Here is a 26,926-nt window from a genome sequence, read left to right as displayed (position 1 = left end):
GCGCCAAAAAATCAGTTAAGTAAGATCAAACATTAAAATGGTCAGTTTAGATACATCAGATGCATAAAACTGACAATTTCCCATCTTTGATATAAAGACAGTCTCTGTCAGCTCAGTTATATGAGGCAGATATATGATGGTCTTACAGCTTTGTAAAACAGGTGAAACCTAGTTGATTACATGCAAATAAAAGGCTTTCCCATGTTGCATTGTCTATGCATAGACAATGTGAACAATTAATTCTTTGTTTTTTTTCATAGGAGTGGTAATGTCCTGCTGCTTTGATGAGATATGGATAGATAAAAGCTATTTTCGGCCTCTATTTGGCAGGGGCATTGGAGAGCAGAGATGGATGCACAAGGCAGAATGACCTGCAGCTTTACAGCTCATGGGTCATCTGCTCAACCAAGTGACTTATTTTACCCTGAAACAATGAAGATGTAAGGTTTAGGCAAGAAATATCCAATCACAAGATAATTATGATATATTCTAAAGCTTTTGTCTACTCACATTAAGATTTCTTTTCACTTGACAACTAGAAAATTACAAACAAACAAAATGTTCTGAATTATGACAGATTAAATCTGTGCCTCTGAGTCCATTTTTTGCATAGAAATGATATCTGAAGGGTCACCAAAGGACCCAAAGGAATTAAAAAAATGTTTAAAATATTTTAATATTTACTTCTTTGTAAGATTTTCTGTTAAATTGCATTATTAGGAGCTAGTGTTCCTCAAACTTAAAGAGCTCAGGGGACAAAAAAAGCTTAATGCGGAATGGCTTGCATTTTTTCTTATGCATTTACTTTAAGATGATAGTAAAAGACATTAGAAAAGTTAGTGTGAACAAAACAATTTTATTTTAATTAACGGATAATCCATATTTCCAAACAAAAGTAGAGGGGATAAAAACAATTCATAGAAACTTTCTGTCAATTTATTCACCAACAAACAGCTTTCTACAGTCCAAGGTGGCTTTTTCAGTATCAACACTGGTGGTTGACACTAGGGTGCCGTGCTGGACATGCAAGACAAGTTGTCAAACAATAAAAACCAACTTAAAATAGTCCTAAGCTAAGTCACAGTCATAAGTCCATTGGGGATAATATTGTAACATAGACTGAGGTTTTCAGAGGTTAGTGATACATTACTTTATGGTATCGGTACGATAAGCTCAAATGACATGAATCGAGGGGGTTTCCCTACACAACAATATCACCAGGATATCGAAAGAGCTTGCATGAGGTCTAAAAACAGAAAGTGCGAAAGATGTCAAAATGGTTCAGTTGTGCCTTCTCCCAGCAAAGGGAAATCAGAGCAATCTTTATTCATCTTATATTGGGCCTCAGTGCAGCCGCTCAGTTAATCCTTAGTCTTTTGATTGGCTGACCCTCATAAACAAAGGTTTGAACAGCAGGTGTGTAGGACTTGTGTTCTCACAGCCAGAGCTCTGTCTGAGATAACCATATTAGAAATTTACTGATTAAACAGAGTGAAGAGGAGGAAAAGACTTTCTGATTTGAACTGTCTGAAGCCCGGGCTTTTGGCTGACAGGAAGTACATATACAAATTCAAATTATATATATATATATATATATATGTATATGTATATGTGTGTGTGTGTGTGTGTGTGTGTGTGTGTGTGTGTGTGTGTGTGTGTGTGTGTGTGTGTGTGTGTGTGTGTGTGTGTATAATAAGAAAAAGCAGAAGGGATTCTGCATTAACTCAATTAAAATATTTGGATTGTGCATGACTCTTCAATGACATGTTGCACATCACATTTTAACTTCATGCAAACTCATTTCCAATCCTGACAGGACATAATACCTGTTATAACAGGTAACGAGAGATTATGGCACAGTCATAAGATAAATGCTCAGTGACAGAATCTTTGTTCTAAGGCAAGTACAGCTACTTTTGTAAAAGCCCATACCACCCTCCCACTCCCCTGTCTAAAGGGTCCAATACTGACAAAAAAAAAAAAAAGTAATGACAATAAGGAGGATGAGCTTTGCCACCCCGATGTTAACACCATGGGTCTTTAGAGTAAGAAAAAATATACTTCAGTCAAACAGGGTAAGGGTAGAAACAATCTACCAGTGCTGTGATTCTGCAGATTCAAACTGACTACTTTTCAATGCAAGTGCCTACGCTTTTATTTGTATTCATTACAAACTCCTTCTCGCCCCTCAGACCCCACAACAAGTCAAATTATAGACAAACCAAACTTTTCTTTTAATAGCCAACACTATCACAAAAATACTCCAAACCGTATGATTTGTCAGCTTTGGCACAGGCTGCTGATAAGTGTAAAATTTGCTGGGTTTGTCTTTTTTGTTCTGATATTGACATGCCCGTCTGCCCACCCTCTGAACCTGAGCTTCCCCAATTGAACCCTAATATGCCTTAGATGTCTATGAATCGATGATATACTGTACATATGGACACAATCATGGGTTTTCTCTCCATATAAACAGTGCTAATACAAACACACAATAAAACATCCTCTGCAAAAGTTCAAGACATTTTGGCATTTGTCTTTTTTTAATGGCTTCTGGTTTTCTCTTTTTAAAAATTGGTATATTTACAACAGGCTTTGTGCTCTTGGCTGTCCCATTGGTAAAGCCCTTGCTCAGTATTCTCCATGCTCGTACGCAGATGCTAGCACACAGTTTCCGTATGTGTAGGTGTATCACCGAAAATGAAGCAAATGCTCGCTGAAATTGTTTGCATGGTTTTTGAGAATGACATCTGAAGTGAGTCCAACAGACCTGCTGGTGAACTGCGCAATAACCCATTCTACCAACCTGTCCATCTCACGCCACATCTCAAATGTAGACTCGGCTGAGGAGCTGCAACGGGCCACAAAGTCTCTGTATTAGCGATAGTGAAAGCTAGCCTGGCTTGTGTAACTGGGATGATGGTGTATCAATGTCGGTGTTTAAAGCGGAATGGTGAGGGAGATACTTCTTCTTGGGAAGCTGAGAAGTTGAACGCAGACAATGAAGGGAAGGAGAGATGGATTGATGAGCAGTCAGGTCAGCCTTCAACCGTAATTTCCCCCGTAGCTTCTCCTTGGTCTGTCCTTCCACTTCAGGGCCCATTCTCATTGTAGTGGAGAGAGATCGGTCGCTCTCGCTGTACTGTGGGCATGTAGGGCCAGTTGTAGCTGGAGCCCGAGAGCAGCATGTCACGGAGGAGCGTCTCAATTGGAGTCTTGCCGACGAGGCGCACAAAAAACAGCTGTTCGATGACTGGAGAGGAGACAATGCGCAGGGACGGCAGGCGGAGGAGGAGGCGTCCAAAGCGGTTCGGCTGGCTGGGGTACTGGTTTCTTACATACTCCTCCAGAGCACACTGAGACTTCTCCTGGATGCTCTCCACGTGGGCGACGTCTGACAAGCCCATGGCGTCTAGTAGAAAGGAATACAAAGTGAAGATTTAGAACTGATATAAGCATTTATCCAACTTAAGCAGTAGTCTTTTTGTGAGAATGACTGTATGACATTAAGGTGAGTTTTGTGACACACTGACTTTCATTTAATTTTAGGCCAACCAGAGTAGTTGTGGGCTGCTTTGCATTTGCTAGGTTAGACTGATGGGTCAGAGGGGTTTGCGGCTACATTATAGCTTACTGTGTAGATTTTATGTTGAAGGATAAATCAGGTGTTAGCCATGGAATAATAACCAGTGTTCTGCGGGTTCCAGTATGTCATGTGTCAAAACGTAAGTCAGAATTGCAGGACGAGGAATAACTGCATAAGAAAAATGACTTCTCATACCATATTTTGGTTACTAATGTTCTGGATTAATGTTATGTTAGGCTAATACTGTTTGGCATATGATGAAATTTGTTCTTAGTGAAAGAAGCTTCAATTGTGCAAGATTTTAACAAAACCTTTTAGTATGTGGCAGAGTGGTGTCTTCACCTAATACTTATTCATTGCCAGAAAGAACCAGGATGTAACAGGGCATTTTCCTTTCAGAGAAATCTGGCTACAACTTGACAAAATCAAGGTTGTCACAGCGGAGATCTACTTCCACCCCTGTGGTCTGTGTTCACTTTCTCCTCAGCTGGGGAGGCACTTTCTGCCTTCCAACTCCTTCTACCTCTCGTCTCACCGGCCCCCACCTTGGGCAAGAGTCTCGCACAACCAAGAGTGTGTAACGCAGCACGCGGTGCTTTTCACACCCTGTGTGTGGAGCGGAGATCACAGGGGATTTTGCAAAGCAGGTCAGAGATGTGTGAACTCAAAACAAAGACGCATTCTACTGTACTCTGCCACATACTGTACGAGAAGTGGGAGTGCTCTTTGACCCTGCCCCCTGCGTGAACCCACATATTGAAGGCAGGTATTCGATGAGGGTTATTTATTCTCAAGCTTAGTCTTTCGGTTAAAAGGCGTTGGCCCGTGAGTTTTAACCCGTCACCCTGCATCACAGGTCTCCTTTGTCTTCTCACACTTTGATCTGTCCCCTGTGTAAAACCCTGCCTCAGTTCCACAAAAAAATAATTAATTCACCTCATATTTTAATCAAGCATGTCAATCCCTCCCCACCCGCCCAGCAGCCGCTATTCTCATCATTCCGGGTGAATAATTGTTCCCACTTTGGTTGTATTTCCATCCACTCGGGAGGCAGATGGACTGCGTTTTTGTCAGCCCGACCATTTTGGAGTCCTTCGTGACAAGGCAGTCACTGCCCGGTCGGGATTAGCGAAGCTGTCTGTGTGACTGAAACCACTTCGTGTGCTGAAGCGACAGCTCTGTGGGTGCCCTTCTACGCCAAGTGCCGTGTTCTTTTGTCTGATCCTTGGGCACTCACCGGGTCATTGGGGGTGAAGGATCAGGGTGGCAGGACTGAGATGCCCGCTCTCTGATGTAGCTTGATCGGACTGGGCTTCACAGGGGGAGTGGTGGGAGGGGACTCAGAGGGAGGTGGGAGACAATTGGTGTTTGTCTGAGCTTGTTAGGTCATCCTACCAGGTCTGCAAGGGTCAGATTTATTAACAGGTCTATTTACGGTGTGTGCATGTTTACATCAAATTCAGGATTTGATCATTAAAGTGTGAATATTTCAGAAAGACATACAATATCCTGTTCGAGGGTCTTGCCAAGATGTGCAGCTTTTTAATGTGTATACATGTGCTTCTGCGCATATAGGGAGGTCACATGGGATGCTTAGGGCTATAGGGGTTATGTAGGTCATGGCGAATCCTCCTTCTCACTGAAATGCACCATACATAATTCAACTCCTGTGGTGGGGGCAGGGGTCCTGGGGCTTGGGTTGTGCTGGTCTTGGAGTTTAGGGTTTGGGGAGCGTTGGGAGGAGGGGTGGATGACTGGTTTTAATAATAGATGGGATCATGAAGGCGAGATGGCTGATGAAAACAGGCAAAAGAAGGGAGAGGAGGATCCTTGGCTACCTACATACAGAGAGCTTGGTGAAGATGCTCAGTAGGCAGAGAGTGAATCTGACAAGCCATGCAAGATGGGAAAGGGGGGAAAAAGCAGTAAAATAACACAGACGATAGACATCTCAGTGTTGGCTTCTTCACCATCCATTTCCCCCTGGGTCACAAAGCATGATCTCTCTCTGAAATATCCCAGATGTGACAGTATTTTGGCTGACACTGGAGCCCAGTGACTGCTGGGATAAACCTCAACAGGCTTTGTGTATAAGCAGGATCAAAACAATGCAGATGCCAGGGGTTTTGCCAAGAAGTAAAACTATTATATTTTGATTTAATTCTCTCTGTCACTCAGTGGGGAGGACATATTGCCACATAATGTAAGGTTGTGAGGCTCAAGAGCCCTGTTTTTCTAAGCTTTGGATGTAAACCGACAAATCTATTCTAGCATAAAGGCATTTTCTTTGTTGTCGAGTACTGTACTGTGTATAATAAGGGGTTTATAACACTGGATTTTTGGGTCCAAATAGTAGGCATGCAACAATACAATATAATGAATCTGTTGTTTCTTGAACTTTATATAAACAGATTCTTTTTGCTACTGTAAATTAAGAAATAAATTGCTTTTCAAAGAGTCGTTCCCACAAATGGACAGAATTCAAAATACAAATGCAAAGTTTATAATGCGTAGTGAAAGCTTATTCTTCTATTTAGCAAAACAAAGAGGTTCAAGTGAGGCACGAGCAGCTCACAGGGGTCAAGAGCTGCCTTTTACAGTATGACAAAGTGATCAAATTACAGTCAAATTCATGGAGGGCAGAGACCATGACTGACTAACAGCAGCATTTACATATGGAGCCAATGAGACACAATCTACTGCAGCATTAGAGGTCACCTCTCAGTCAGCCATAGTACTGGTTTCCATTCAAATGCACCTCAGACAAGGTGTATGTCGTACAGGGGTTTGTGTTAACAAACCTTTTGTTTCTTTCTTAAAGCTTGTATTTGCAACTTTTAGGATGAATCTGAGCATTTTTTTTATATCACCTATGGGTAGCAGGTATAGGTAGCACCTTTGCACAGCATTTTAATGATTTATAGTTGTCATTTAAATTAATCTACACCACTATTATGTTGTCATGACAAAAATATAATGGAATCCTTATGTGCTGTTTTATTCTTTTCACTGGTCGTTTTTCTCTCTGCTTAAGAACATCGTGATCAAATGTTTGCCTTGGCTGTGTTTAAATGTGTGTAATAACCCTGCTACTGGCCATCTAATTCAGGTTATGTTGTTAACATGATACTGTAAGCTTACATGTTCAGTAAACACAATGCTATCGTGCCAGTAGAAATCAGATTAGCAGGATGCTAATTCCTCCCTTCCTCCCTGAGCAAAACATACTCACAGGACACAGATGGCATCGGTCTTATACCCTCTCAGCTGATCTAAAGGACGATCAGAGGTGCTTTCAACGGTTCAAAGCTCACGCAATGATATGAAATAGTGGCAACTTGGTAATCCAGCTGTTTTTACATTTCTAGAGAATGTGCAAACCATTTCCATATATTACTTTACTTAAGTCTACTTATTTCCCATTTTTTCACTTAAACTCACCAGATGTAAAGAGCACAATGGACTTGAGACAAGAATATTCAGCTGTGTCGACCTGCAGGGCCTTCAGCTTCTCCACCTGCTCTTGGAAGACTCGGATGTGGTCCATGAAGGCCACAACACGCTCTGCTGACATAGGTGATGCGTGCAGGCCGGCCGCTGCCAACAGAGGAGCCACATGAAGCGGCATGGAGCACTGGGCAGCATTTAGAACAAAGAGTTCGCTCCATGACATTCGCAGCAGAGCCACCTAGAAACAAGCGGTATAGGATGATTATTACTTTTGTTCAGATTACCCATGTGGATGACTAATTTGGCTTTGGCCTTTCTGCTTTTAGTTGCAAATATAAAATGAATAAAGGCAAAATGTGTCTGAAGCCTAAAACTGTGACAGCCCTTTTGAGAATTGCTCAGAGTTTGAGCACTTTGAGTGCCCTCCAGTTAGAGTTCAGCAGGCTTCAGACAGCATTTACACCCATCACTGACATGTAACCAGAGAGCAACACATACACATTAATCCAGAGCGAAGAAGGACACAGGGTATATTTAACATTCGGTCATTTAAACCACCACATATCACCTGGAGATGATATGAATTTGGTAACATTATCCAATACTTAATGCAAATTACATACAAGAGCTTCATTCATTCAAACAGGTACCTATTCACTACAGAATAGGGAAGCACACAGAAACGGTGGAATGACAGAACATTCCTGACACGCCTACCCGTCAGAAATTAGACAGCTAGTCTGATGAGGTGTTTATTGTTACTTTTAAAAGATTGGAAAGGATACAAGAGGGTGAGAAAGCATGCACTGTGACAGGTAGAAGAGGATTAAACTTTTCTTATGTAACAGAAACATGTTTGGAGATGTGGTTAAACATTAAAAAAACAATTAGAATTTATTGAGGTGACCCAACAAGTTGTCATCCTAGGGCATCAAATACTGCTGCTCTATCAGATTTGGCCGGTATAACCGAGATAAGCACAGAGTGTCCTTTAGCATCTGTGCCCTCTGCACCAGCCGCAGTAACACTGAATGGCGAGTGTCAATAGTTCTCCTTGCAAAAGCTACAAAGTCCACAAAGTAGGAGGTTAAAGGGGCGATGGAGCAAGTCACAAGTTTGTCTGCCAGGAGAATACAGTTTGTGTCCCATTTGGGGATTTCTATTTTTACTTCTTTTTTACTGGTTAGGTTTAGACTTGAAGTTCTACTTTGCATGTTTCCCACCACTAACTTTGGATGCTGGAAAAGTTACACATATAGTTTTAAATGTGATCCAAAGGGGTCCTTTACACATGTGGAATTCCTTCTCTCACCCCAACCGGTCGCAGCAGATGGCCCCGCCCCCCCCTGAGCCTGGTTCTGCCAGAGGTTTCTTCCTGTTAAAAGGGAGTTTTTCCTTCCCACTGTCGCCAAAGTGCTTGCTCATAGGGGGTCATATGATTGTTGGGTTTTTCTCTGTATCTATGAAGCGCCTTGAGGAAACTTTTGTTGTGATTTGGCGCTATATAAATAAAATTGAATTGAATTGAATTGAATTGAATTGAACAGTGACAGACCTGCACACACAGATGCCAAAGGGCACCCGCTGTGTATCTCTGAGACAGTGTTTGACACAATATCAGCGCTTTGATATTGAAAAGAGAAAACCTACATGGATTTTGATAACATGTCTAAAAAGAGTGGGGTTTGCAGAAAACACCTGAGTGCATGCTGACATTACAGGTCAGAAATATTCAACATGTGAACTTGACATTAATGATATGTTAATGATTTGGTGCAGATACAGCGGACATATTTGTGATGACTATGTCTGTCAGAGGTGCATGTGAATATTTATAGGTCAGGGGATTACTCTGTGCCAAGACTTTATAGCTGATATAAATCTATATATGCATGATTGATGTCAGGTCGATCTGAACCAAATGTTGGGAGTTGAGGTTTGTGCCAAAACAGATGTGCTGCGACATGATGGTTAACAAAAGAGGAATAAAAATATTAATGTGTTTTTCAAATATTTATTAGCTTAGTTCTGTTCAAAATGTAAGTGGGGATGACATTTTATGAATTTTTAGCCAGTAGCTTGAAAATAGTGTTTTGAACTATGAGTTATTACTTTACTTTTTTTTGTTTTCTGGCATTTCTCTGTGCATGATCTATTAAGGAACAATTTACTATTGTAGAACTATATATATATATATATATATATATATATATATATATATATATATATATATATATATATATATATATATATATATAGATATATATATAGATATATAGATATAAAATTATTTTCTTATTGCGAGTTAGATGAAAATAAATACAGATACCGCTCTCATGTTTGTGTGACTTAATCCAATATAAAGACTGAAAACAGTAGAAAGCAGTTAGCCTGGCCTGGTCTCATTCTCATTAGGTTTGGTCTACTCTGGTCATTCTTCACACTCACCTGATCCATGAGCTGCAGATCAGGAAAGAAGGGGATGTTCTTGGCCCACTCCACAGCGCTGAACAGCAGCCTGGCCGCCAGCTCGCAGATGTTCTCGATACCCATGAGGTTGTTCCCCTGCATACACTGAGCCCCGTAGCGAGACGTTGGGTACGGCTCAGCGCGAAGCAGCAGAGAGATGAAGCCCGACAGGTAGGGTTGGCCGTTGTACGGGTCGGTGCCATTGGTCAGGTACTGCCCTGGACTGCTCTGGGAGTTTGATGTACGTCCTCGTTGTACTGCTGTTTGAAAACAAAGAAGAGGATGAGTTGAACTTTTATCTGGGTGAACCTGAGACTTTTTAACAGTGCTTCAGCATTTTTATTTAATTACACAAGTCATTAAGGACTAAATGGGACTGGAGCACACTAATATAAACTCATATCTGTGTTCCAGATCCACTGTTTCCTCTGGAAGCAGGCCGCTGGATGTTTCTGGAAGACAGGCCAAGAACTGTGTTTTTCGCAATCTTCCATCAGTTTGTTATGAAACTTTTATCATTTAGCAAGCTTGTTATAGTAGTTTACAGAATTACTACATCCAAAGGGGCGCTGCACGGTCAAGGTCCTAAAAACCTGCAGGAGTAACAGAAGGGAGACGCGACGAAGACAGAGAAGAAAGAAGCAAATTGAGCATGTCAAATGTGCCGGGTGATCGGGGGGGCAGGATGGGGGTTAAGGGTTGAAAAGTGTAGCAACACAACATTTCTCGTACCCCTAAAAGTGTCAGCGCTCGTCTTTTCAGCGAAGGGATGGAAAGTGGCCAGGCCAAGGCTATTCTACAGTGCTGTTGTGCCTCAATGAGTAACGACAAGCAGCAGCTGGTAAAAATATAACACTTCTTCACACCTACATATGTTATGCACCCACACATGCATACACACTCATGGATACGTACGGTAACACCCCCGCCCTCAGTCCCTGCACTGGCAAATGGCCCAGCCTGAGGTGAAAGGGGCACGCAGAGGCCAAGCTCTTGCACACACACATACACACAAAGCCCTAACCTCCACCCCCACCCCCCTCTGGTGTGGAGCAATGATGATGCGGCGAGTGCTCAAAGGCCCATTTGGAAAACACCTGTTCAGTCATCCACTGTCTGACTAATAACTCCATCTTCAGTTACACAGAGCCAGCGAGAAAGGCAAGCGAGAGGAGAGACGCAATGAAAATGCAAAGAGGGGTTGAAAAAATGAGGCAAAAGGCTGAAATGGTGAGATAAGGAGGAGAAAGAGTGAGTGGAAGGTGATAAGTTGAGAAAAGGGAGATGGGGGCGATGCGAGGTCTGGGGAAGAGTGGAGCGATGGAAAGAGAGAGAAGGTGCAGAGTTCAATGTGCTTGAATATAGCCCGAGATGGGGCTTCAGATAGAAAGCTGTGGTTTACATAAAGAGACAGGTGGAGGGAGGGGGTGAAAGAAAAGGGAGGACGAAGGGCTTGGAAAATGCTTTTTAACTCTCCATCACCTGTCACCTCACACACAGCAGCTGTGCCAATTGAACGCACCATGGCACGTCTGGAAAAACGAGAGGTCAAATCACTCATAAGTTATAAAAATGCCTTTAATTCTAGCCTGTCCTTTTAACAGAAAAAAATACCTCTGCACAAAAGGTGTTGACCTCAAAGTACTAGTTTTCCTTGTGAACTTGTGTCAACCCGTGTGCCCGAAAAAAGAATGTGATCTCTTCTGGCAAACAGCGCAGTCTCACTTTGCTGAGCTATGAAGAGGTTTTGCCTGTCTCAAAGACAATGTTGCACAACGGGACATTCCTCGTCGCTTGCACTCCAGCGGCTCCTGTCTCGCTTTGCAAAAGATGGCTGTCAGATTAGCCACATGCATCTGTCTTTGCAGGATTTCACAAACAAGGGAAAATAAAACTGCATTCTGAGCAGCAGGAGTGAAAGTGCTCCGAGAGCAAGTCGTTGCAATTTCCACAGAGATTACCTGGCCAAATATGGTTTTTTTGTCACTCTGAGGTGCTTTAAGTGTGAAGTGAAAGACTGCTAAATCATACACTGCTGATCCTTTCAGTCAGACATTTTATTGTAATACAGGCTTGTGAATGATTTTCCAGATTAGAGAAAATGTTGCTTATAACTCCTTCTTACACAAAGATTTTTTTATTTGCCTTTTTAAAACCATTCAAAATCCCTTAATGAAAAATATATCTGTGTATATATGTATGTATATAATCTGACAGTGAGGTTTTTGCACAGAGACATCTTAGAGACACACAGGAAACATTGGGGTTCAGGTTGGAATATGTACTTCTCAAAGATTATGAAATCTTTAACTTTGCGATTGAATCAATAACAACATGGTTAAAGGGTGACTCTGATGATGGTAAAGGAGAATGGATCTGAGAAATATGTTCATATTTGCAGTTTACTGGGAGGCTTTCCTGAACTTGTCTTTTGCAAACTTTTTCTCTGTGAAAACATCAGCTGACTTCCTAATTTGTTCACCAAGAACTGTGTTAAATTAAGGTGAATAAAGTTGCTTTCTCTAAAAGCCAAATACAGCTAAAAAGGCTAAAAAGAAATGCTAAAAACTGCACTTTCTCCAGTGACCACATGGGGTTAAGTGAGTCAACCCCACAGAATCCTATAATGAACTTCAGAGATGAAACTAACATGTGGCTAACTTCCTCCTTCATTCCAATGCACAGTAGGTGATTTTTTTAATGTACTGTATACATTTTCTAAAGGCTTAAATGTATGCATTAACTGACAGGCAGTTGCCAACACAGGCAGCTGCTGCTGGTAGCTAACCTTCACTACAGCTAATTCTAAGCACTGAATTTGGACCTCTTGATGGTTTTCGTGTCTTTTGCAGCATAAAAAATAGGATAAAATAAAATAAAACACAATGGCCTTTTACAAAACAGCAGGTGACATGCATCCTTTATTTAGCTTATAGTATAAAAATGCTGTAGCAGATCCCAAAAAGGGCACTTTTAAAAAGACTCTGTCTGGTAACTTCTTTAGGGAGACAGACTCAAAAGGCGCTTTGGTCCATATCTAAGTCAGAGCACTTCTGTGACCTGAATCTGTCACTCTGTCCTGGTTTCATGTAAAAAAAAATCTTCTACTGGGAACAACCTGGTTTTAACTACTTTTGACTTTCCCCTTTATGCACTGAGTAAATTGTAAAACAGTGCGCCTGAACTCCAAGAGGAATTTATTAAATTCATCACAATTTAAATTGAAAGAAACAGTTTTTTTTTTTAGACCCCGCTGCTCCTTATCAGGGGCGGATCTAGAAGGGTGGCATGGGGTGGCAAGTGCCACCCTAAAATGATCCCTTGCCACCCCAAGTGTCACCCCAGTTTTGCATATGACAGTGTTGTTTATTAAAATAAGATAGCATTAACAGTTTGAGTGTAGTTACAGTCAACAGTGAATATAAATGCTAAAACTGAATATATTGCATAGTGTTCCCCCCCTGCACCATTAACAAATGGTTCAGCCCATAGCAAGCCATGTTTATGAGACAGAGCGAGTGAGAGAGAGAGTTTTTAGATGTGGCAGATTTGTAACGTTTAGTGTGGAGTGTATACTTAGTGTGTTGTGTTATGTAGTTGTTGTGTTGTGTAGTGGTTGTTTTGTTTTGTGTGTCGGTGAGGGCACTAATGAATGTCACAAAGGCACATTTGCAATGTAAACACTGTCACTAGAAAACCAGCTGAGTGATACACCTCCTGTTGTCAGGGCTGCAGGTTTATCCCTGTGCTGTTCTCCTGTCTTTTGGTGGACAAACTTATTTTTTACTGGCACACATCATTTGTGGGGCATCTTATTGCGACACCTGATTGTTCTCTCCTTTTAGTTTTAGTAATATTTTACAAATTCCTATACAAAATGAAAAAACAACAGCAGGTGTATTGGCTGCATTTTTAGATAAATAGTTGTATATGTTTACAAAATGTACATTTTACATTTGCATTTCAAGTTATAAAAATTTACTCAACATGTCTGTGTGGGGTTTTTTTTTTTTGCAGTAAAAAAATACTACTAGGATTTTAAGTTATTTGTGTGATTTCATTTCAGGTCAGTAATACTAATGCAGTATGTCAGTCAAAACAACTAAATTAAGTTGAGCTGAAAAGATACCAAACAAGGCAAGGGAAAAGAATAAAAAATAAACAATTTGAGGGTGAAATACAAACGTAAACTCAAAAGGAGTCAGAAATTGCCGGTTGTATTTCAGACCTCAGTGGATTAATCCAACAAATCATGAAAAAATTAGGTTTCAATTTTTGTTCATGACAGTGCAGATTTCTGACATTTTGTGTAATTTAAGCTGTAACAATGTGACTGTTTTCTGACAACAAACAGTGTAAACCTAAGTTAGACTTGCATTTGTAAATGAACCGCCCCATGTTGTGTAGCTCTCTGGATTTTATACTTATTGGGCTACATATTTATTCATCACACAGGCTGTACAGTACATAGCATCAAAACTCACATGTTTTATGTAGCTAAAGTGTTTAATTATGTGGGCTACAGACAATAATTAAGTTATAGACTTTATTTATATGAAAAACGTGTATGCTTACTGCATTTGGATTATTTTAACCATATATAACCACCTGCATAAGTGTATGAAAAAAAGGGCTTCGATTTTGCCACCCCATTTGATTTCTATGCCACCCTAAGAAAATTTCTCTAGATCCGCCCCTGCTCCTTATGTCCCTTATTTGTGAATTCACAGCTATTGATATGTTCTCATATTGATTAGTGGTTAATCCCGCAGATGTTGGTGAATCTACTTGATCCACTTGACTTTTCAAAAGCCTCATTGTGGGGGTCACTCGTGCCTGAGAGGCAGAGCACTTGAGTACGCCTGACTAAAACACATCGCTCTCTGTTTTTACTCGCCTACAGCTGCTGTACAAGACTCTGGAACAGATAAAAAGGAAAGGGCAGAAGGGTGATTGGAGTAAGGTCCAAAGAAATGGAGAGGTAGAAAGGCCAGTGCAGAGACAAAGAGATGTGATATATTTACACGGAGATGGGCCAAGGGAGAGCAAAAGAGACAGAAATGACATTAGATAGAAACAGATGCCCGGGGACAAAAAAAAGGAAACAGAGAATTAAAAGGGGGATGGGAGTATAAGGTCAGATTTGAGTTTGTGCCATAATCCGTTTCCGGCTTTTTAATTGGTGGACTGTGCTTGACCTTAATGCAATTGACTGAGCTTGTCAGATAGTAACTTTAAAAAGATAAACAGTTTTTGTTTTTTTCTCTTAAATAAAATTAATCTGAATCCAAATTGAGGGCAGAGAAAGCAGTTAAAAAGGCAAATACATCCCTAAAACCCCAAACAAAACAGCATCCTGTGTAGGTAGGCCATGAAATGAGGGCAAAAGAATGAGGGAGAGGAGGAAAGTGCATGCAAACAGAGGTACCATGGGACATTTCAGCTGCGACTTTCAAAATGCCACTTCAGCAAATGGCAGCTGGCAGAGAGCACAGTTCGCTGCCTGGCTGCCCTGGATTAGCCTCTGGGTCAGACTGTTAGTGGAATTACAGCAGCTAAATACAATTAAGGCCTATCAACATTTGGACTAAAAGGTCACAGTGCCGGGGCAACACAGACGCATTATAGATTTGTCTCAGTCTAATAGCTGCATTTAATAAGTAGCTTTTCCATTTCTAAAACTTCCACTGGCAAGCAAACAATAAACACGTTTCCCAAAATGAAACTGCGTCCCTGAGTCATGTCACAGAGAGAGGTCACGTGTGTGTTTGTGTCCGTGAGGCGTTCGAAACTCCTGCAATTAAAGCAAAGTTTAAAAAAAAGAAATAATTAAATGTTTAGCTGTGACGCCAAATCTCATCTGATAGAAATGCATCTGGGCAGTTTAAAATAAGGATTTTATATGCTTCAGCACATGAACATGTGTGACCGAGCAGAAAAAGGAATGTTTTATTTTTTTCGCCCAAATTTGACCTGAGGTCAGTGAAGCGAAGACAGGGGGTTTTTTTCAACTTTCATTTGGAATTCATTCTCAGTTCTCGGTCTTGGAGCTTGTAAGCACTGCTATTAATCTTTTGGCTTTTTTTTTTTTCATTCATATTTTTTAAGAAAAACTTGAGCCAGCTATTTCTATAATGATTACACTGTAGCTCGGGGTTTTGTGCTAATTCTTCCAAAGAATGACCTTTATGTGGTATCTACAAATATTGTGCTGTGTGGTCCATGGTTCACTCACCTAGCCCATGGAGTGGTATTGTTCAATAGCAGGCTCTTATTTTTTTATTCCTTCTGTTTATCTCACAGAAATATTTTAGCTACCACAAACACCATGAAGCACTTTATCCAGCACTTCAGGAAATCACAAAACAGTTCTTTATTAAAATGACCGTGACACAAAATTTTAGAACAACAGTGGATTTCACAGCTGTCAGTGAACCTATTTACATTTATTGGACCTAAAGAGCGGCTTCCCTCAGCTCCGATGAGCTGTGTGACTTTTACGGGTCGTTGTTTCAATGTGTCAGCCCACAGCTTTACTATTTTGGTTTGCTTGTACTCCTCTATCTTCCATTTTGTATACATAATGATGTTAACCTTTGATAACAGTGCATGCACCCTGTCAGGCATGAAAAAGTTAGCAGACAGCAAGGAAATACAGTGGAGCATTTGGTAGTTAAAGACAGATTTTACTCTCAGGAGCTGGTGAAGGGCAGAGTTAAAAGGAGAGACTTTTATTCATAAGAAACAAACATGAATGCTAATGTTGCTAAATTCCATAAGCTGGAAGTAACTTTATCTAAGGTTCAGGAGCAGGACCACGCCTCAAACGCAAGCCTTCCTGCCATGCGTCTATAAATGCCTACCTGTTGTACACACCTTTTTTTTTTTTTCATTTCCGTGCCCCCTCCCTCTCTCTCGGGGACGAGGCTTCCAAAATCGAAGAAACTGCAGCACGCATGTCACTGATCCTCACCAATCCAATATTCACTATCAAAATGTGTGAAGGCCTGTTCCTTCCTCGTGAAATAGATATGTTAGTCTTGTGATTGCAACACGTTTAAGCTGGCTCAGGTTGTAAAAATATCAGTTACTAATTGCCAGGGTAGTATGCAAACTAAATGCAGGTGTCTGTACCCTGCAGTGCAGTCATGGCTGACTGCAACACTTGAAAGTGATCTTAAGCCTCCTGCACTTCACTGTTTGGTTTTACAAAGCTCTATATAAATGAATGCAACACTTCAAAGAGAAATAAAATGTAGACAAATGAAAAGTTGGTCGATAATAGTATTTCTTCACTCAACTTCACTACCCTTTTTTTGGTTCCATCTTAAGAGAAATGTTTTGAGAACAAACCACCTGCACGCTGTAGGAGGACTGGCTGTGTCCCCAGTTGTCTGTCAAACATCATGAAGGAGCTGAGGTATGCAGCGAACGTGAGAGACACAACAGAACGGGAGCGCAGAAAAACCGGAGGCAGTGCAGGAGCGGCAGAGAAGTGAGGTGACACAGACAGAGAGAGACAAGAGACGTGGAGGGATGAGAGGAGCTTTGCGTGAGGAAGTTTGGTAGCTTTGCTGCATCGCCGAGGTTGCCTCATTCTTTCTCTCAGACTTTGATGAGGCAGTTCCTAAATTAATTAGCAAAGTGAATTCAGCCCAGTGGGTCTGATTCATGTTACACTTATTTACACTTCCACACGCCCCTCCTCTTGACTTTATTTACCACACAGCGAGCCACAGCAGGACTAAGATGTCCCTCTTGAATTATTATCATGTAAAGGTGCATTTGTTTATGGCGCATTAGAGCTTCATCTCCAACTTTTATTGGTACGGCTATAAATACTTCTACTACACTTCTACCCAACGGGCATGAATAAGATCATCAGCTAAGCCCCTAAAATATAAATGTTCATGGCTTCCCAGTAGTGCTATGTTAGGGAACACATGTGTGGCAGATTAAAGGAGAAGGCTGTTGGGGTGTTCACATCGCACAGACTGACATATTTAATGACTCTTTCTCGACTGTGCATTAGTACAAGTGACCTGAGTGACACATGAAAACAGGTTGAGCTACTTCAGTTGCAAGCAAAACAGTTCAGAGTCAGTTTGCTGGAGTGACTGAGTGAATGGACCAGAAAGGTCACATTACGTTTGCTGTTGTTGCATTGGTGATTCTGTGGGATGAGCAAGAAATGGCATACGAATACCTTTCCATCAGTAGTACACAGCAATACAACGCCTTAGCACTGGAGATAATACTATAGGCACAATTGTAACACCTTAAAATATATTTTGCTCATAAACTGCCTATAAAAGATGAATGTAGTAGTGATGGGATTTCTGGCTCTTTTTAGAGAATCGGCTCTTTCGGTTCGGCTCACTAAAAAGAGCCGGCTCTTTCGGCTCCGAACCAGCTCTTCAGGTTGTTTTGTTGCTTTAATTAATTTATTGTTAACAATAATATAAAATTATGCACAAAAGGAATTACTAATGTAAAAAAAAAAAAGTTGTTATATTTATGTATGTTTATATATAAATATATGACGTGGCCCCTAGAGACAAAACACGTACAAACTCCAAAACGCATTTCTAGCATTTCTAGCATAAGTGACCTAGGTAGCTCTGAACTTCCAAAACAGAGCTACCTAGATCACTTAAATTACACAATTGAAAGCATGAAAGCATATGTGTATCGTTTGTGTATTTATACACAAGCATTCATATATAGTCAAATTTTTAAAAAAGAGGTCATTTACCTGTTACTACCACACACCAAATCCGGTCGTTGGTACTTGCTGGCTTGTGTAGCCACTAGGTAACAAAAGTTCAACACTGCCGCTAGCATCCTGGAGCACTTCTGTTGTCTTTTCTACGTGTTTTGAGTTTTTATGTGCTTCTGAGTTTTTACGTGTTTTGGAGTTTGTACGTGCTCCAGGGTTCGTACGTGATTTGAAGTTTGTATGTGCTTTGTCTGTAGGGGCCACTGTAAATATACTTTTATTTATTCACTTCACATAAAATGTAATAAATAAATCATATAATACAAAAACCAACTATTCACATTTCAACTTTTAACTATTTAAGTTTTCAGCTTTTTCTTTTTACAAATTTAAAGTGAAACAACACAAAACACTGCAAACCACAACACAATTAAATGTAAATTATAATATGAAAACTAAAAGAACATGCATATTCTTTGTCATATGGACCTGCATGAATAAACTTTCTCAATCCTTTATCATCTGCAACTGAAAATAGTTGTGGATCATCACTATACCTTGTTGTCCCTGGATCTCTTTCTCTCTCTCTCCCCCCCGCTCTGTTCCTGTGCAACTGAGTGTAACTACCGCCCCTCCCCCCTCTTCCCAGCGTAAAGCACAAGGCTCACCTGCGGAGTGAAGCGGAAATAAGTGCGAGAGAGAGGGTGAGAGAAAGAAAAAAAAAACCACAGCTTGCGATAAGGAGCCAGCTCGCGTCATTCACGTCAAAGACCCGGCTCTAAGAGCCATTTCGTTCGCGACCGACCCATCACTAGAATGTAGCCGCCGTGCATCACCCATTGGTTTATGAAGCTAACTTTTGAAGCCTTAACACTCAGATTTTGGTCAGGACCACATTCGATTTTAAAGAAAATCTTAGAATCCGTGTTCCACTCACCAAAAGTGGAACACGGATTTATCCTTAAGCTTTTAATATAATTACCACACAGCAGGTCATATGAATTCATTGCATTAAAAATGCTTCAAAAGGCACCAAGTAGAGAAGTGACTCACACACAGTAGAGAGGCGACTCAAATTAGCAGTCGAACCATGACAGGCATCTGCATATGTCGTCACTCACCCATCAGTCAAATCAGACGCACTCCTAATATTCAAACTTGACTGGAGTTTAAAAGGGTGAGCTATTAAAAAATATCCCCTTACAATATTTCTGAGAGGGGAAATTAGCTATAGTGCCGAAAAACAGCTGTAAACATCCTTTTTCTGCTTTGAAGTTGGACTTTATAACCTTCTATGCCATGGTGTTGCCCTCAGGCAGCAAACCAAATTTTTGGTGATCATACTATCCCCATGTATTTATTTATTTTGTGACACAAAACACTTCAGTGTTCAGTAAAATGATGAGTAGCAGACGGTTTGACCTTTGACATTGGGGTGGAGCAATTATTTCAGGAGTCAAATGTGCATGTGACAGAATGCTAGCGACTGCTAAGAACAAAATCTTTTTTTTGTATGTTTAACTTGAGCTAAGCATATTTTAAAAAACACATGCAAGTTCAAGAAAATGTGAAGAAGTATTTTTAGTTAGTTAGGACAGTTTTCTTTGGGCAATAATAGTAAAGCAGTGGTTCTATATTTTGGTCCTCGGGACAGCTTGTTTTAGGTTTTTAGGTGTTTCAGTACTGCAAAACACCGGATTTAGACAGCTGTAGCACATAATACCCAGTTGGTTATTTGAATCAGGTGTGTTGGAGCAGGGATTGGGACGTGATGGGATGTGTAAGCGATCAAATCATGCACTAAAATGAGCATGTAAAAAGTTGCAGGAAATGAGGGCAGGAACAGGAAAGAATTTGATTGGACAGTAAGGGTCACTCCCTCTGTGAGGACAGGAAACTGGATGAGAGTGACAGCAGGTACGAGAGGATCGCAGAATCAGAATCAAGATTTTATGAAGGGAGATGTAAGGTACCAGGATGTAACGGTACTCCAAATGTCAAATGACAGAAACGTGACATCCACCTCTGTTTCATAGAGTTCCAAATATTTTTTTAAACATATATAAACAAGGAGCACCAAGTTCCCCAAAAGTAGGGTGACGTGTTTTTTTTCTCTGTAAAACTAAAATTCATGGCGTAGAATAGGAATCTATGGGAAATTACTTTCTTTTTGTTACCGGTCTCAACTGGCTAACTGAGGAACTGCAGTATTTGGCACTTTTGCATTTGCTTCATTTTTCAACCCTGGAGAAAACTGTGTGGTTTTGCCATTTGACTGGTAGTCATTTTCCTCTGAGAGCTCTCTGGTAATGACTTAGCTCATGAGTCTAGTTACAGGGGTTAAGTGTTTAAATTTGTCGATAGCCAAACAACTGGGATACGTAAAGATTTTTAGTGCCAAAATTAGGCCAAACTGCAGTGTTTTGGTGTTAAATTGCCTGCTCGCTGTGGAGGATGGATTAGTTAATACCGTGTTAGACTTTAGCACTCCAGCAGGGTGTTTATTCACCGTAGAGGCCCCTGACGGTTCACACTTTTGGACTTTGACTTCAGCCTGTGTGTTATTAATGTTTTAGATTTGGTTGACCTATATTTTTCACTGCTGTTGGCATTTTGTGGGTCAGAGGAGGCAGCAGTCTCCCCACCGAGCATGTTCAGTTTGGGTATTACAGATTCTTGTGCTACAAATGGATGTTGAGACTATTTACTATCACTAGACTCCAAAAGCTGTGCGTGTGTCCACAAATGTTGCGTGCATACAGCTGATTCAAGACACATACAAGAGACAAGATGACCTTATCACTGTGTATGAATGAATTAATCAGAGCAGTAAACTCCCACGTGTCTTTTCCGTCCTCACTAAAGTCAGTGGCTCGTCCTTGCAGCGTGTTTCAAAATTAAAACATTCACTCTGGTTCAAAGGAACTGTCAGGCTGATTCTTTTTGCCTCTCTGCTTCCTAGTCATCCTAGAAACTGCACTGACAGAGGAACAAGTGGAGGTTCTATGTAGCTGCCTGGTGAGACAATGACACTAACGCTGCCAAGGTTTTAGGGGCTTGACTCCTACTGAAGCCAGCAGTGAAATGTTTGCTGTCATGCTGCTGAAAGGTCCCCTGGTTAAGAGTCTCCAACAAATGATATTATGTTCAACACAGCAGTCTACAGAAAGAGGTCAAATGTCCCCTTTGGGAAACAAATACCACTCACTTGAAAGCAAAGAATTTCAGAATCTGCCACAATCCACTCATAAAACTTTTAGCACGACTTCTCAGGCAGATCAATATTTATTTATTGTAGCAGAAATATCATGAAGCGCTGTCATTGATGAACTTGAAGCATGCGTTCTCTTGCTTCTACATGAGGCGGAATGACGAGAAGATGAAAACTAGGTTAATCACCAACTCTCCTCTGCTATCCAAAAACATAATCTTCCCATATCCTAATACTCCATCTGTGGATGAAGCCGGTGAACCATGTTATATAATAATTGCATAACATGTCCTAGCCAACTGCACCCACATATGACCTACATGCTATCACCGAGCACATTTGAAGGGAAGTGAAAAGGCTTCTAAATAATTAACAGAATGACAAATCAGCTCAACAAACTACATCTTCATGCACATCTGCTGCTTTATTTTAAAAGTATCGTTAAACTTTGGAATTTAGCAGATGTCTTGTGTAAATCATAATTTAAAAATGTGCATCTGTTTGAAAACTTTAGCCTGTTGAAAAAATATGAAGAAAACAATATTTATATATGCTCTCTACGGTGAGAGAGAACATATGATTTAAAAGTCGTTACACTTTTTCTTTAACACCCATCATCTTTAACTTCTAGGCTGGTTAATGCGCGATTGAATAATAAAGTTAGACGTCAGGATTTATTTTTTATTTTTTAATGTTTATGAAAAATCGTGTTTACGCAGTTTAGCTGTTTTTAACGCCCCTGAAACGTCTAATTCACTTCTATTTCCTTCTGTATTTGGAAATCGTCCTGCCATTAAAATCACAGTAAAAAATTCCCCGACAATGAATATGCTTTAGCAAATATGGTCCTAACTAGACAAATGATCGCTGATAAACAGAAGTCTGTCGACAAAGAGGATTTAAAGACAGCGATTAATCCAACTGACCCCAAATGGACCAACAGATGAGCTCATCCAGTGTAAGTTGACCTACTCCACATTTAAGCCTTTTGCACACAACTAAAAACCAACACTGCAGAAATGGTCAATATAAACAAGTAAATGAGCGACTGCCTTCAAAATGAGACCTTTCGTGATTTTTTTCACACTCTTTCTTCAGTCGACTGATATTTTCAGGTTTTATTTAAATGAGAAACATTTTTTTAACTTTTGGTTTTTGCCCGACTGAATTAGAAGAATCTATTTGTGCCAAAAGACCAAAAAACTGTGATTTCTACAGATGATGAGGAAATGCTTAATTTTAATGTCTCAGCCTCGCCAAGAAATATTCTTAAAAAATGGCTGTAAAACAGTTCATTTCCCATAAACGCCTTCTAAGATGTTACGCTTAAATTATTAATATTTTGCTTTCTTGTAACGTATTTATTTCACTATATTTTCGTGCAAACTGTGACCAAAACTCCCTTTCACTGATGTCTTTTCAGCTCTTTAACATTTTCCTTCTTACAGACCGAATCAGAAGGACTGGCTATTCTCCACGCAGCGGCGCGTCAGGAGATTTCCTCGGGTTCATTCAGTCGGAATGGAGCATGACTGAGTTGGTGTGGCTTGCGGGTACTTAACATGAGGTAATACTGTGTGTACAGTGAACACACACATACACTGCCAGAGGCACAGACTTCAATCACACTAACCCTTGAGGGATCATCTCCTCTCAGCTCGTCTCTAAGGAGAGCGGGTTATTTCCAACGTCTTTGTCTGCTATTTACATTTTGGCTGTGGCAAAAGGCGGCGGGGTCTGTCCTTCAACTTCCACTGCCTAGTGCCTTTGGAGGACTGCTCACGGTGACGCAGCTGCTGACCTTATTCTGTCCTCTGAGAGGGAAAATAAAAAACGGCGAAGTGTGACATCTTCATTAAAGTCTCTTGAGGACCGCTGAAGTCACGCCACTTTTTCACTCGGTATAATTAAAACCTAACTGCTCATATCTCACCTGTTCGCATATGGCTTATGTGCACAGTTTGTGTAACATCGTGCGTAATAGTAATATGACATTTCCATTATAGTGATCGGTCAAATTAAAAGTACCCCGTTCTTCTTTATTTTCTTTCCAAAATGCAGAAACTACTTTAATGAATCTATAACTCAACCAGAAGACATGCTGGTTCTTATTTTAAATATGCACAATCTCATGCTTCCTGATTCGATGCAGCGCTACCGAATGACAATACATAAGGGAAAGCTCTTCTCCAGCACGTTTGCTCCGCTCCTCTTTGGCACTAACTGACCCGTTGTTAATCCAACACAATGCAACAAATGTAGCGGCATCCTCTTATAGCGGCTCGGGGTGTCGGTGTGCAAACAGCATAATTAAAACTGCGTGACAAAGGGAGGATTTCACGGAACAGAGAGCGCTGGGATGAATGGTTCAGATTCAGTAAAAAAAAAAAGTGAAGTGTGAGAAGGTCTAAGCATGCTGATTATAATAATAACTAAAAAGTGAAGACGCGTAAACCAGTCAGGGTGCATGCAAAACAAAAGATGGCACTAGGTTTTCTTTTACACACATATCTTTTTGTGTGAGCGTCACATGAATTTAGGTTTGAATGCATTGTTTTCTTGCAGTCAGAGCAAATCTGTCAAAGTGAAGACTGCCTTCGGTTTGTCTATTGATTTCTTTCGCCTGCTTTTGATAGGGGTTCGTCTGCACTCGTGTTTTCTTGTTTCAAATGTGTTTTTAAGAAGTAATGAAACAAGTGAAACCAGAGAAACATTTACATCTTTTACGACTGAATTCCAGACTTAATGGCACTCTTGTTTTAAAAACTGAGAATACTGCGCACAACTTTACGCACATAAATACGTTTTGTAAATAAATGTCTGCAGTGTTACAAATACAGTCTGACATCCGACACACACACACACACACACACACACACACACACACACACACACACACACACACACACACACGCAGAGAGAGAGAGAGAGAGAGAGAGAGAGAGAGAGAGAGAGAGAGAGAGCAGCCAGCCTTACCTTCTCTCCTCATGCCGACTTTGAGGCACTTCTTCAGCCGGCAGTACTGACACTGGTTCCGGTGGTGCTGGTCGATGGGGCAGTCTCGGTTCCCCCGGCAGGTGTAAGTGAGGTTCCGCCTCACAGAACGCTTAAAGAAGCTTTTGCATCCCTCGCAGGTGAACTGACCGTAATGCTTCCCACTGGACTTGTCCCCACACACCATGCAGTCCACGTTGGGGATCTTGTCCCCGGAAAGTGCGTCGTTCCCTGGGGTAGAACCGTTTGGTGTTCCAGGTGCCCCGCCGGGCTCCTGGCCGCATATCTGGAGTTGAGACCCCGGATCTGCAGAAATGTTCTCTGGCCATTGATTTACTACCATTGCCATGCTATCCCAAAACACTTGGTCTTTGTTTAAACCACAGAAGCAGAGTCAGATTGCGTGATAGAGATCCGTCCTGACGTCTCGGGAGAAAAAAACGAGGGAGGGCGAAAAAGCGCGTCCCACTTTCCCCAGAGGTCAGTCTGAGCGTATCAGAACTGTGATTTCTTATTGTCGAGGAAATCTTCCTGTAAACATCTATCAAAGTTTACAGTAAAAGCAAGGTATCAACATGATCGACTCAGAAGTGCAAAGCCTACAACTCCCGATGTTCCTTGCTGCGCAGATATCCATAAACACGTTGTTCTTCAGAGCGTAACCTCTCGGGAAAGTCAGTCCAGTAAGTCAGAGTCTCTGCTGTCAAAATTAAAAGCCACCTGATTATTTGCTTGCCTCTAGAATTTAAAGTTGGACAAATGAAACTGAATATAGAAGAAAACGTGTTGCCTCATGCGCCTTTCTTCAGCCACAAGCTCAACACTACGTCTAAATTGAATGAAAAGCAGAATTAACACTGACTACATGCTCATATCATTCGATGTATTTAGTCCCAGCAAGCTTCTGGATAACGCAGCCCATGGAGCGCAAGTCCCGGGGAGCACGCAATCCTTGTTCCTCTTTTTCTTGCGCGCCGAGGTGACGATTTGGAAAGCGACGTCAGTGGGCGCTCTGACATTTATTTACCAACTACACGGGCGAAATATCTCCAGTGTCTTCTGGATGATCGTCAGTGTGGAAGAGTCTAAATAGAAACACCTCGCTGAACAAGCTTTGCCGCTCGACTGTACTATCGCTTTACCCTTCGACTGTCTGAGAGTCAAAGCTACAATTTCGGCAAAGTGTCACTGGCAAGGCTGCCTCCTACGGCTGCCCTCCACTGGCGGCGCTCCATATAAGGTCATAAATCCCAAATAAGGTCGTATCCCCTCCCCTCAGCTGGAGAAGTGAGAGCTTGAGGGCCCGGCGTGATAGGCCCCAAAAGTGTGGTTAAAAAAAGAAAAAAGGAAAAAGGGGCAACCTGATTGGACATCGTATGACTGGATGGGATTGACAGACAGTGGCGCTTGTTGCGATACAAGTACTTTTAAGTGGGCTCCATCAATGTCCAATAGAAATTATAAGCTTACTGTGCATTTTGTGCATTATAACCAATGACCAATAAGCAATTTTAAGAAGTTAATAAAATAGAAGCTGCTGAACACGTGTGGTAGCTTTGTAGATTTCTCTAATAATTTCAAATAGTTTTGTTCTTTAAAAAGATTTTACGTCTTTTAAAGGTTAAACCTTAATGATGGGAGTGAGAGACATTTTAAGTGGCTTACCCGCATAAAAGCCCATTAGTTGTCATTATTTAGATGCTTGAAGGCGAGAGGGCAGTTTTCACATTCCACTCCGGCGGGGCTCAAAGCCCCGTGTTCAACTTAACTCCCAGTTTAAGAAGTGCACAAATGAGCAGACGTCTATGGCATTGCATCTACTTTGGAAACTAATCTTAATGCATATGAGTCTTACAAAGGTTTGAATCCCACAGCGCAAATGCACAACGATGTAGTTTACGGAGGCGGAAGAAATATCGCCTACTAAACTTTTGGAATGAACAATATTTCAGTATTTACAGTTGCCTACGACTTAAAACTAAAGTGAAGTTTCGATTTTTTTTATTAAAATGAAAGTTTTGGATTTAAAAAACTATTCGACTCGTTAAAGCTTTTTGCCATATTAAAGGAGCATCTTTAAGAATCAGGAAATTGTGTGTTTCTTGAAATCATAAGTTATTTCTTATTATAAGTTAGAACATATTTCTGGTATTTTTCTGGAAATGTTTTTCCCACTAATGAACGACTAGAGGTCATGGTTTGCCAACTGTTTTATCTATACGCCACAGCCTTGTGACCAATCTCAGACCAACTGTCGGCGTGGACGAAACACTCCAGATGGTTCCTGATAAACTGGTCATCACTGAAATCGTGCAGTTTCCTATCCACCAATTAAATACTGTAAAAACAGCGCCGCGGGCAAACTTGCAGAATAATAACTGAATATCTTAAATGCTGGCGGTGTTTGCAAACAGCCCCCGTGTCCTCCACAAAGTCAACAAGAGCAAAAGGTGCCAAAGGTCTCACCAAGCTAAATCGGCCAGCAATGGAGAAAGTG

At 41.0% G+C, this 26,926-nt stretch overlaps 1 protein-coding gene and 1 long non-coding RNA gene across 3 annotated transcripts in view; one reads left to right on the top strand and one right to left on the bottom strand.

The window, feature by feature from the left end:
- The window catches only part of LOC113031865 (uncharacterized), a 52,113-nt gene extending 45,026 nt beyond the window's left edge, over positions 1-7,087 (top strand). Inside the window, exon 4 of one of the 2 annotated variants that reach the window (XR_003273816.1) lies at positions 7,031-7,087. This is a non-coding gene — a long non-coding RNA (uncharacterized LOC113031865). The remainder of the gene's footprint in view (positions 1-7,030) is intronic. The other variant, XR_003273817.1, reaches the window with a different exon arrangement.
- On the bottom strand, positions 1,661-25,625 carry nr2f5 (nuclear receptor subfamily 2, group F, member 5). Its single transcript, XM_026184338.1, has 4 exons — positions 24,412-25,625; positions 9,485-9,765; positions 7,028-7,274; positions 1,661-3,412 (listed from the first exon to the last, which is right to left on the bottom strand). Exons 1-4 carry the CDS (start codon positions 24,776-24,778, stop codon positions 3,093-3,095), a joined length of 1,215 nt encoding a protein of 404 aa, XP_026040123.1. The 5' UTR covers positions 24,779-25,625; the 3' UTR covers positions 1,661-3,092.
- Positions 25,626-26,926: the final 1,301 nt, after the last annotated feature.

Source organism: Astatotilapia calliptera, chromosome 11 (assembly GCF_900246225.1).
Source record: "Astatotilapia calliptera chromosome 11, fAstCal1.2, whole genome shotgun sequence".
NCBI lineage: Eukaryota > Metazoa > Chordata > Actinopteri > Cichliformes > Cichlidae > Astatotilapia > Astatotilapia calliptera.
The sequence above is the reverse complement of the archived record's forward strand: the minus strand, read 5'-3'. Positions and strand labels throughout refer to the sequence as shown.

Coding starts and splice junctions, on each gene's coding strand:
- nr2f5 (XM_026184338.1), bottom strand. CDS start 24,778: ATGGCAATGGTAGTAAATCAATGGCCAGAGAACATTTCTGCAGATCCG. Junction 9,766..24,411: donor AGTCGGCATGAGGAGAGAAG/GTAAGGCTGGCT, acceptor GTTTTCAAACAG/CAGTACAACGAGGACGTACA. Junction 7,275..9,484: donor ATCTGCAGCTCATGGATCAG/GTGAGTGTGAAG, acceptor GCTTGTTTCTAG/GTGGCTCTGCTGCGAATGTC.